This window comes from Papio anubis, chromosome 6 (assembly GCF_008728515.1).
Source record: "Papio anubis isolate 15944 chromosome 6, Panubis1.0, whole genome shotgun sequence".
NCBI lineage: Eukaryota > Metazoa > Chordata > Mammalia > Primates > Cercopithecidae > Papio > Papio anubis.
The window spans coordinates 67,177,929-67,190,712 of NC_044981.1; the positions used below are offsets into that span (position 1 = coordinate 67,177,929).

At 40.2% G+C, this 12,784-nt stretch overlaps 1 protein-coding gene across 23 annotated transcripts in view; it reads left to right on the plus strand.

The window, feature by feature from the left end:
* Positions 1-314: 314 nt before the first annotated feature.
* The window catches only part of RIMS1 (regulating synaptic membrane exocytosis 1), a 492,346-nt gene continuing 479,876 nt past the window's right edge, over positions 315-12,784 (plus strand). For 18 of the 23 annotated variants that reach the window (XM_017958010.3, XM_009205497.4, XM_021937432.2 and 15 more), the window contains exon 1: positions 434-698. In XM_017958010.3, coding sequence (XP_017813499.1) covers positions 535-698 — 164 coding nt within the window. In that variant the 5' untranslated portion in view covers positions 434-534. Of the gene's footprint in view, positions 699-12,784 lie in introns of all 23 variants that reach the window. The other 5 variants (XM_021937444.2, XM_009205504.4, XM_031667173.1 and 2 more) reach the window with 1 other exon arrangement.

Consider the following 12,784-nt stretch of genomic DNA (forward strand, 5'->3'; position numbering starts at 1 on the left):
ACTCCGCCTAACTGACACCCAAACTCTCCCTCTCCCTCCCGCAACCCCAAACTGGAGGCAGCAGAGCCTGGGAGCAGCCTCCGCGGCGGCAGCGGCCGCCACAGCCCCAGCCCCAGCCCCAGCCCCAGCCCCAGCCCCGCCCCCGCCCCGCGCCCCGCCTGAGACGCCCGGATCGGCGGAGCCTGGCGCGAGCCCTCACCCCCTCGCCGCGCCCGCCGCGCCTCCGCCTGCCCGCCCCCGCCGGCCGAGGCTGGGCTGCGGGAGGCGGCCGGGCGGCCCCGAGCCTCGCTAGGGCGACCAAAACAAAGGCAGCATCCGGGGCTGGGTGGATGCAAACAACCATGAAAGACTGGGTTCTCGCTCTCCCCGGCTCTGCTGCTGCCGCCGCCGCCGCCGCCACCGCCGCTGCTCCTCCTCCTCCTGCCGCCGCCGCGAGGGCTCCGCTGTGAGGGGAAAGCAGGGGCGCAGCTGCTGGGCGTGCATCGGAAAGGTGAGAGCCAGAGAGCGAGCGGAGGGGGCGGGCAGGCCACGAAAATGTCCTCGGCCGTGGGGCCCCGCGGTCCTCGCCCACCCACGGTGCCTCCCCCCATGCAAGAGCTGCCCGACCTGAGCCACCTGACCGAGGAGGAGAGGAACATTATCATGGCAGTGATGGACCGGCAGAAGGAAGAGGAGGAAAAAGAAGAAGCCATGCTCAAGTAAGCCAGCCCCAGCCGCGCCATCCGTGCCTCCGTGCCTCCATCCGTCCATTCACCACTCACTCCCCTAGTCCTCGCGGCTGAGTGTGGGGAAGGGGCGGCCAGGGTGCTGGGTGCGGACGGAGGCGCCCGCCAGGGGCGCGGGGCTTGAGCAGGGAAGAGGTCAGGGGACTGGAGGAGGGAGGGGATATGCCACAGATCCAGGAACCCAAAGACAGGGGGAGGATGGCTTGAGACTGGGGTGCAGAGGAGGAATGGGTGGACAGGGGCCACGCTCGTGGTGGGAGGTGCAGAAGCTGAGAGGTGCTGATCCCACCCAAGTGGAAGGTCCCTGGGCTGGGAGCAGGTTAGGGGGCAGGGGATGAGTAGAAACAAGGGGAGGCAGGATGAAGAGGTGCTGAGGACAGCTCCTCTTCTTTTCTTGGAGTTGTTTAGCTGGTCGGGGTTACCCCAGTGAAGGTTGCCTATATTTATATAATAAAAATGCTTATTTTTATTGTTAATTTGAGTAATCATTCATCTCACAGATCAAGGTTGGGTCTTTTTCTGGGCAGTTGCCATCTTTGGTAACCTGCCTCTCCAGCTTCTCTTTAACCTTTTATTCAGAGTCTTCTACACAGCATACCTGTGTGAAGACAGATTCTCTTCCCCACATGTAATGCCATTGGCAATACAAAGTTTTTAATCATGGGAGAAGCTGCCAGGGGGACTCTGGCCTGAATAACATAGAGGTTCCTCTTTACTGCTTTCCAAGAGACCTCTGGGGCCTGTTCAGTTCCTGGAGGAAACAGTCCAATAAGGGATTGGAAATTTGCACTCCTCCTCACTTCTTTAGAGCACATCAACCCTTCAAGGGATCTCTGTCTGATGCCCCATTTTCCTGGGGATAGAGAGAAGATGGGGCTCCTTGCTGGTGGTGCAGGAGTGTGTGACACTGTCTATGCTGCTACTTGCCTCAGACAAAACTGCTTACAAGGGACTGGCAGAGAGATGGGGCTTTCCTTGCTTAGCATCACCCATAGAGTGGAGGAGAAGGAGGCTTCAACCGTGCCTTCTCTTGGGAAGTCTTCATGTATTCAGGAAAGTTTTCACTCTGAAGCAGGGGAATTTAGGGGCCCTGACTGTGAGTGACTCCTTGGTGTCCCCTGCTTAGGCTGGAAGGTGTATCTGGGGTCAGGGAATTGGCATGAAGAGCCAAAGGGAACCTGTTGCATCTGGAGTTAGCTGATAGCGAAAGAGGGGTGGGGAGGGAGCAGGTGTGAAACCCAGACACAGAGCACACTCAGCATGACCTCTCCCCCACCCCCTAGAAGTGCCTCCTGGAGAGAAGACGCTGCCGAGGAAGATTTCTTCCGCTTCCCCTCAGTGCAGCAGTGCCTCATAGGAGAGGAATGGAGGGAGGTTGCATTCACAGACTGTTGGCTCCCCAACCACGGCAACTGACACTCAGATATGGGAGGGGGATATTGAGGGAGAGATGTGGCTGTTAGGTCACAGCAAAATAGTAGAAATCCAGTCATTCCTGTCCTTTCATTGTAGATTCAGAAAAGGGCCATTAACTCCGAAGGCCAGAGCTGGCCTGGTTCTATAAAGAGCAGCAGGTTTCTGAATTCCCTGCTCCTTCTCATCCAAAAACCAAATACTTTAAGCCTGCCGGCTTGAGGGAGGCAGTACCCTTGTTAATCTGCTGCCTGTCCCTAGTGGAAGAATGACGTCCCTGATGCTGCAGGCTTCCCCTCTTCTGAGACTGGAAGTAATGGATGGTGTCTAATGGTGCTGCTGTCTGTCTGTCTGGTTGTCAGTCCATCTGTCCTCACTGGTTGCAGCCTTTGCCACCTGTCCTGAACACCTTTTATGCTTGTCAGGATTTACAGGTTTGCTGCTGTTCCTTTTGCTGTTTGCTGCAGACAGCAGGTGGATGGAGGCCTCCAGTAGCTAGTGGAAAATATGGGCTGCTGCTTGCCAGAGTCCGGATAGGAAGGGGAAGGCACAGTGCAAGTAGTGGCCATCACACCTCTTCACTGGCTGTCTCAAGCGTGGTGGAGAGTGAGGGATTTTAAGTGGGAGTGGGTGAGTTTTAGGACAGAATTCCAAATCTGCCAACTGCCAAAGGACAGCAATTATAGATTGTATGGGCTTATGTGGGCAAATACAAATTAGGAGCACTGTCCAACTGCTCGTGTCTAACACATCTTTTCCACTGCTTTTCCTGTGACTGCTTTCTACTGGCTTGCATATATTGTTCCTTTATTGCATGGATTCACAAAATATCACAGTATGTGATGCTGTTATACAACAGCTCTCTGTAATCCTGGACCTCTGTATTAACTTTATCAGTCAGCCTCCTCTGCTAATGTCTTGGCCTTTTGGTCAGTGACAGATTGGTGAGTGTTTTGGAATCCCAGTTTGCTGCCATGTAAGCATGTCATATTGTCTGCAATTAGTGGAAAAGTGCTGTACTTTTTTTTTTTTATAGGGGACACTTTATGTCTTAAAAACTGGGGATAATGGGAACTATACAGATGACACATATATATGAGGACATAATGACACATAGTCATAGATGGTTGCCTTTTTAAAACTTTGTGTTAAAATAGATTGGAAAACAGGATTCTTTTAACAGAGCTTTAAAATATTGTTACATCAGAGAAAAGTTTTTGTGGTAATTATTGGTGATCATAATCACATATCTGAGAAATTACTTTCACAAAAGGCACTACAAAGCTTAGTTCTGGCAATACAGCAATTAGACTTAAAATTCACTTGTGTTATCAGTGCAGAACTATCTCCTTAATCTACCTACTATGCATGCTGTCTCTCTTCACAGTGTATACAAATAGGCACCCAGAGAAAATAGAAAATGATGGATGAATCTGTGAAACCAACATTAGAAAATATCAATTAAAATGTATTTGTAAGTTTCATTGGCCTTGATTGTAAATTACTAGTTGAATTTGGTTTTGAGAATGTCTTTAAATATGTATAAATGGAAAAAAAATCAAGCTACTTTCAAGTCAAGATTTTAGAAAAATTTTATTTGAAATTGAAAGTACTTTATCATAAAAAGATTTCATTTTGTTGGTAAAGTACACTAATTTTAAGTTCCATGGCCATATAACTGGAAATAGTTGGCTCCCACAAATTATGTTTAATGATTGACTTAATTATCTGCAAATTAAATTAGAGGTCTTTTCTTAATAGTGTTTTGGATGTGAGTGTGTGCATGCATGTGTACACACACGTATATTCTGAAGGCTTTCTGAAACCTAACTTTCTCAATGAATACTCCTTCAATTAACTGTTACTAGACATCATGAGCCAATATATTGCATAGGCTGAAAACTGCATTATCTGGGACCTAAATCAGAGAAGAACTCATTAGATCTAGAATCTTACTCCTTTTTGTAAAAAAAAAAAAAGAAAAAAAAAAGCAAAAAAAAGTTTCATAGAGAAAGCAGCTACTGAATAGTAAGAGAAGAGAAAAAATGTAGAGAGTTAAGGCGATGATTTGAGGATGAGAATTGAGTACCATATTGGAATATAATGTAAATAGCTAACATTTATTGAACATTAACCTCACACTAGCTCTTATTCTAAGTTATTTAATCTAATGCCAAATAGTTAAACTGTGCTCAAGTTTATTATAAGTATAAATATTTGGATTCTCACAATAGCCTGTGCAGAAGGTAAACTAAATAATATAATTCTCACATCCTCACACTACACTCAGAGAAGTTCAGTAATATCCTAAACTGACTCACATAAACATGGTCCAATCAGGATCCAAAATCAGACCTTTTGGTCTAAATCCAAGTATTTGCCTGTACACTACACTGTCTTCCTACCAAGAAGAAGCGTCTATTTCATTTATCTTTTCTTTAAATGAATTTATAGTCTTTTCTCAGTTGCAGAGAAGTGGCTTGGCAAAAGATTAGGCTGATTCAGATCAACTGCTTCAGATCATAACAGAGCCTGGGGCTTCACCTATACTCTTTCATAGAGTGCTAGAAGATAATGAAAAGTGTCACAATATAGTGGAAAGACCATTAACTTTGTATCCAAGTGTTTTTAGGTTCTAGTTCTAGTTCTGCCACTTACTGTGCAAACGTGGACAAGTAAATTAAATTGAGATTGTATGAAGTTTCATTCTTTCCTACAAATCCTTAAATCCATGGTATGAATTGATTTATAAAGAGTATTGACTTTGGGCTTCTCCTTCTCTTCTTAACAGGTAACCTAGCATTTGCTTTCTAATCATCCATAATTACTACTTTTTTCCTGCAAAGGAGACAGAAAGTAGAATGAGAAGAATTCCTATAACTTCAGCTTTCCTCCTCCTTTTACTTACTTTACACAAATACAATATTGTGGCCTGAAATATATCCATAAGGCTCATTATGAGAGATCCCAGTTACCAACTGGGAGAAAAAGAAAAGTGGAAGGAAAATCTGGGAAACCTTGAGGGGGATGAGGATAGAATTCGCATGTATGCAGGTATCATATTTTCATTATGGTTTGCAAAGATTTTAATACCTTACACCCCAAAATATGAAAAAGGCATTATTTAAGTAAATAGATTACTAAATTAGAAGGAGAATATGGAAACCAGTGTGGGCTGGATGTGCTACTGCTCACTTGACTAATAGGAGCATAATGTCTTTGGAATGTTATTTGCTCAACTTTTTAAAAGAGGAGAACAATTTGTGTAAGCTTGTGCAGTGAGCTTCCTGGAAAGATATCAAATACGAATTCCTAAAATCATATTATTATGCTCCCATACCTGTAATAAGCAGATGGATGAGGTTGCAGTACCGTGGATTATAAAGTCCATTGTATTGCATTTCATTTGTCCTCATGGACTGTCTTCTACTTTTATACATTGGGTCATGTGACATGAGTTGGGTATTTTAGAGCTAGTCCTGAGAGTCGAAGTAAATTTGCCCGAGGCACATGGCAGCTAGCATAATGAATCCAGAACCCATGTACACTGACATCCAACCTTTAATGTTCTTTTAAGTCTTTAAAAAAGTGCATTGAGTGGTGGGTATTATGTTTCCTTCATCTATTGGGAAGAAGACTAACATTTATTGTGTGCCTTCTACATGTTATGCATTTGGCTGGATGCTTTATGAATTTTACTCACCGAGGCTCACCTGTTGATGAGAAGTCTAGCCTGTGAGTATTTATTAGTTTTCCAGTATTAGTGAAATTTCCCAGAACTAGCTCGGTACCTTCCTGACCCTTTGGTCATGACATTTGATTCTGGAGTCCAGAGAACAAAACTTAAAGGAGTAAAAGAGGAGCTTCATGTGACTGGTAACATGTTCCGCCCTTTTCTGAGGGTGGGCTCTCCAGAACTGTCTGGCCTCCCCTGTTCTGGCCCGTGGTGACTCTCTGACCTCATTTGTACCTGGAGTTTTCCTTATCTGCTTGCTGTTTTGCCCATGGGGTTCCCTAATACCATAGCATTTTCCCACCATTCCACCTAACCATGAGTTATCTTTGTTTGCCACTATTGTTCTGAATTTTACTTATTAAATAGACTATTTCTAACAAAGTGTTATATGATATTTAATTCAACAAGATCCTCATTTCAGGTATTAAAATTGGGTCAAGCATTAGGCTGTTGGGGTAGAATAAAGGCAAATCCTCTGCTTACAGCCCAATGTTGGCTGAGTTCCTATCATTTTATAATTGCCATAGTCAGAAAAAGAGGTGAGTGTTGGATAGTTGGATAGAACACTGGACTAGATTCTGGTCTTAACATGAGTTTTTATAGGTGTGAACATTGTCAAGATAATCCATCTAAGCATCAGATTTTATATGTAAAGTGGAATTTATAATGGCAGTCCTTCTAATTTGGGAAGCTTTAAAATGATAGTGGAGGCATCGTATCCTCCAAATTGCTGTTTCCAAGAAAGGAGCCATTATTATGCTTAGTCATTAAAACTGTAGAAGAATACCAAGATTATATCTTCCGGTAGTCTTTGAAGGTACTAGGGGGCTTGGGAAGATGAGCTCTTGGAGAACAGCCCATCTATCCTTTCATTCTAGCAATGCAGTGTTGCCAGGGTTGCAGCTCCCAGCGTGAGAATTTGACAAGGTGTTAAAAGGTAAAATGAGTTCAGGGCTTGGTCTGAGACTGTATTTACCTTCTTTCTTTTCTTTTTTTTTCCCTCTCATTAAATAGTTTGTACATGTTTTTAGCACAAAAAGGAATGTGGGCAAAATTGTAAAGTTTGAAAGATGTAAAAGGCAATCGTAATTAAAAAACGAGAAGAGAAGAGAAGAGAAATTAGCTTGGGGTAATTTCCTCATCTTTTACAGAAAAAAATTTGGAGAAATACAATGATAATTTTAGTGTCACTGGGTTTAATAAATCATTCATTTTCAGAATTAGCTGAATAAGGGGTCGTATATTTGTCAGGTAGTTTTCTTTCATGTAAACATACCAGTTTACCATTGAGTGATGTAATAAATTGCATGTGTTTAAGAACTTTTTAAGATTCTTTATTGGACCACTTAGGTTTTCTGTATTTATATTCTGACATGCTTACATCGAGTTCATATACACTTATTTTGACTAGGTTACTTTTGTGTGGACAGCAAGAGGGAGATATTCAGCAGAATTGATTTTAGATGTTTCTGCTTCTGTTGCAATATTGTGAAAACTTCCTGTTCATACGAATGCTTACTTAAAGGCAAAATAGAGCTGTTTAAAAGGAAGGTGACTGCACATTTTGATTTTCCTTTGTCTCTTTATACCAATTTCCTGCTATAATTATGTGTGGTAACCTCTTCTCTCAATTTTGAGTTTCAGCCCGGATGATAAATTATATTGTCTTCCTCTTTTTAAATCTTGCTTTCTCTGCCCCAAATTCTTCATTTATGACTTCAGAAAATCAAGTAATTAACAGTCTTAAAATATATCTCATCAATAAGTAATGCAAGCGAGTGGTAGATATAAAATCTTGGTCATTGTTTGGTAAATGGGGAACACTGTTTCTGAGAGTGAGATATTATCAGCCGGGCGCGGTGGCTCAAGCCTGTAATCCCAACACTTTGGGAGGCCGAAGCAGGTGGATCACTTGAGCTCAGGAGTTTGAGACCAGCCCAGCCAACATGGTAAAACTGCGTCTCTACTAAAAATACAAAAAAGTAGCCAGGTATGGTGGAGTACACCTGTAATCCCAGGTACTCAGGAGGCTGAGGCAGAATCACTCGAAACCAGGAGGCAGAGGCTGCAGTGAGCTGAGATCCTGCCACTGCAGTCTAGCCTGGGCAACTAGAGACTCTGTCTAAAAAAAAGCAAAAAAAAAAAAAAAAAAAAAAAAAGGGAAATAAGGTATTATCTTGTATGGAATCTCAACAGAATGACACTTTTTATGGCAAAGCTGAATTTAAAATTTCAAAACAGTTTTCAAATAATAGTGGTTATGAATTGCAACTTCATACAGGAATCTCTTTATGAGAATCCTCCTTTGAGCCTTGCAAAGAGCAGCCTGCAGTTTAGCGAAGACATCTTTAATGTGTGAGAATTTATTTAAATAGATTTTGGGATGTAATATTTTGATATTCCTCTGAGTTTAGATGGCAAAATAAGGTAATGTTACAGAAAGTAATTTCATGTTATTTGTAATATTTTGATAATTCCTCTGATGTTTAGATAGTAAAATAAGGTAATGCTATAGAAAGTAATTGCATGCGATTTGTTAGTAATCAATGCGCTTAATTATAATATTAGCTATTTTGAAGAAGCATAATGAATGAAAGATATTTTATGTAATACAGAAAATAATACCATACTAATTATTGATACATTATTTAGTATTTGTTTGTATTACCCATCATTATGCCAGGTAATTTAATTATGGTCTGGAAGATGCTAGTATATTTACGTAGAAAAGGTATGTGAATTGAAAACCAATTAAGATATCTGTACTGTCATATAAATGTCTTACACTACTTAGCTTCTTTTAATGGACTCTCATGCATAATATACACACTGACAAGTAGAAACTAATGTAGTAATATTGATGGAGTTTTCTTGCTGTATTTGCTAGACTTTGCATCATCTATTTGATTAGTTCACAACTTACATACCTACATATGGCTTTCTATACTTAAAGCAGTATTGCTTAATATTTGAAGACTATTCTTAATCTCAGGAATATATTTTAAAGTTGTAAGTTATTGGTGCACAAGCATTGTGTGCCACATTATTGTTTTTGTTGTTTAAACATAGCTTTTAACAAATGTAGCAAGAAACTCTTTGAGGCCGGGTGTGGTGGCTCATGCCTGTAATCCCAGCACTTTGGGGGGCTGAGGAGGGCGGATTACCTGAGGTCAGGAGTTTCATACCAGACTGGCCACATGGCGAAACCCCGTCTCTACTAAAACTAAAAAAATTAGCCAGCGTGGTGATGCATGCCTGTAATTCCAGCTACTTGGGAGGCTGAGGCAGGAGAATCTCTTGAACCCAGGAGGCGGAGATTGCAGTAAGCCGAGATTGCACCGTTGCACTCCAGCCTGGGTGACAGAGCGAGACTCCCTCTCAAAACAAACAAACAAACAAAAAACAGAAAGGAAAAGAAACTCTTTGATAGGATGTCTAGCTGTTTTGTTTTCAATTTATGTGGTTTTTATTCTGGAAAAAGCAGGCAGATTGTATATGAAGTACCTAGGGTATGTAAAAATCAATGTATTGGGTTTCTTTAACTATATGGTAGTATATATCCACATTTAGAGGTTCTATCGAGGTCAGAAAGATTACTTAGTGTGTTGGTAGAAAGAGACGAAAACAGAAGTAAAGTAACCAAATGGCTTTTCCTTTTATATTTCACACAGCTTAGCAGATTTATCTTCCTTGGCTATCTCTGTATTGCAATATATTGGAGCTTAAGTCTTCTTTCCTAACCCCTTTTTTTCTGGGAAAAAATGAAGACATTTTACATCCTAGTATCTGAAATAAAGGGATATTGAAATGAACAGTCTCATTTATTTTAGATATTAAAATTTTGGTAAGATCCAAAATCCTAAAGAGATTGTACTTTTATATTATTCATGATCATGACAATTTTCATAAAATGTAATTTTGAAAAATAAAATACAGTAAAATCTTCTTATACTGAGAATGGATATTTCAATTTACAACTGTCTATGTACCCTAGGTCAAATCTAGCCACTTAATATATAGCAACCTGGAGTAAAAACTTGATGCTATTCTGAAAAAGATATTATGGTCTAAGTATCATGCCAGACACAAGCATTAGAAAAGGATTTTATGGTATTTAGAGCTCCAAAAGCCTAAGCTCTAGCAGTCACTATTGGGTGCAACTATGACTGATAAACAGTCAAGGGGCTATCTAGTCCCTGACTTCCATAAATGCAGCATAGTTAAAGGCTGTAGGAGGTCCACATGCAATATACCAGGCCACAAGAAGATAAACATGGTACCAGGCCACAAGAAGCAGATACTTTTGCTGGTAAGGTTGTGCAAATTTTTAAAAATATGACATACGCACTTTGGGAGAAGACTAAATACTCAAGAACACAAAATAGTGCAAATTGAGTGGTGGTTATGATAAGAGGTGAAGAAACTTTTGAAGCTCCCTCTTGCCCTTGCTTCTATAATTCCATATCCTTTTGATTTGCCTTCAGTGTTTCTAAATGCTTCTATTTTATCTTCTCTCGAATCTCAAATGTTGGCATTCTCATGGGGTCCTATTCTCCATATTCTCCCATTTTATATGCAGTTCCTTGTGAATCTCCAACAATGGCTCCAACCATATATATGTCAATGATCCCCAGATCTATATTACTGCATTAGAATTTTCTACTAAATTCTGGATTCATGTCCTTAACCACCTGTTAAATTTCTCTACCTGAGTGTCCTGTAGGCACTTCAACTTTATTGTGTCCTGTTATAAATTTCTTGACTTTCTGCCTGAAATCAGTGTCTCTGTATTTCTTGTCTGTGCAAGTAGCATCACCACTGCAACTCCTCATTTCAACCATCATCAAATCCTACAGATTTAATCTTTTGGAATATTTTAAATGTCTATCTTATTTTCCAATCCCATTGTCATTACCTTAATGTAGGCTCTCTTCAGTACTTATCTGGATGCCTGAAGGAACCTCCTGATTCATTTTTCTACCACTAATCAGAATTCCTCCAATCTGATCTGATCTCCATATTGCTGCCAGATAAATATTTCTAAAATTCGTCTGATCATGTCTCTCCCATAAAACCTGCTTGCTTTCAGAGTAAAGTTTAAACTTCATAATCTGGATCCTACTTGCTATTTCTGTTCTCTGGTCTGTGAATACATTCCTGCCATAGTCTTGCTGAACTAGTTCTGAAGGGTAATTGCTACTTCACAACATGGTGACCCAACTCATACTTTTCTGTCCATCAGAAATATCGTTTTAAATCTGACTAAGTTTTACCTAGCCTTTTTAATTAGCTCAAGTGACACCTTATTTGTTATATCTTCCCAGACTTTCCAAATAGATTTTGGTATTTGTCTTAACCTCTTTTGATTGTTTTATTTGATTTTTGTCATAACCTCTTTCTCTTAACGGTTTCCTCTCAGTACAGCATAAATTCTGGAAAGGAGGATCATTCTTATTTGAATCCCTCATATAAGCGTATTACCTGGAATAGAATAGGTGACCATTTTTTTAAACTGTGTGTATGGATGAATGAATGAATAGATTCAGGGGATGTGGACTGGAGGAGTCACCCAGGGCTGCTAAGGGTATAAGTAGGAGGATAGAGTGGGATGGTTATTCTAACCACGGGAATTCAGTCAGCAAATTTTGAAAACAAGCAGTGAGTTGAGTGCTTTTGGTTATTGAGAGAACCAGGTTGACTAGAGCTTATGAGGAAAATATATTGGACACTAGACATTATAAGATAAAATTAATGTATAATTTTTGATGGCCTGTTGTATCTTGATTTATCATTCTTAGGTTTTTGAAAGATGGCATTCCTAAAGTATTTGAATATAAGGAGGATGTAAATAATATATTTTAAAAAGTAATCCTCTGGACGGACATGCTTAATGGAAACATTTTCTTGAAACAAAACATCACTAGCTTCCATGACAATGTATCACACAGTACTGTTAGTTTTCTGATTTGATATTTAGAACTAGATCAGTAGTGTTTCCAGAAAGCATTCTACTGATTATATTTTTAATGAAAGGATACCTCAGTTAGGTCATCTTCTAGACTTAAAATCCTTGAAGGCAGGTATCTTATATTAATCATCTTTTCATTTTCATTGCCTAATTCTGTAACCCATACGTAATGGGCCTCCAGCAAGTGCTGTTGAACTAAGTTGTATAGCCTGTGTGCCCAGGACACAACAGCACTGACTTTTGCATTTCAGAATTAGGCTGAGTTGAGGTGTGAGTGGGAACTCAGTGTCTATGTCATCCAACACTGGTAAATTCTCAGCTCACCTGCAAATACCTGTACCTAGAGCAGCATCACTAATACATATCAGATGTCTCAGAACCTTTCTGAACATAGTGGTCCGGGCCATCAACTAATAAGAGTTGGCAGGAAAGATGGCAATAAACATTTAAGCCACTGAGGATTTATTTCTACTCTAAGAAGAGAAAACTGAGGCCAGAGACTCAGGATTTCGTTTTTAATTAGTGAGAGAGCTAGGGATAGGACTCCAGATCTTCTGTGTCCTAGTACAGTGGTTTTTTCCCACCGTCACCCTTTTGACACTTGGTTTCCTTTTAACTACCAACACATTCGAACATTTAATTTTTTTTTCATTTCTGGTTTTATTTGCTTGCTCTTTAAGATACTATTTGTTATAGAAAACTCCATGAGAACTTATAATTACTTTGTTCATTTTGAATTTGGTTTTATTAAGTAAATAATATATAAGTAAATTATTGCCGGGTTATATAAGTACATTAGTGCCAGGGACTAAGAAATATTTTATTTAAAGATTCCCTTTGGAATCGTATTTGTTGAAATTTTATTTAAGCTATATCAACATTTCTTGATTGTGATAATTTTATTTTTAATTTTAAATTTTTCCCTGAAAAGTACATTTTTAC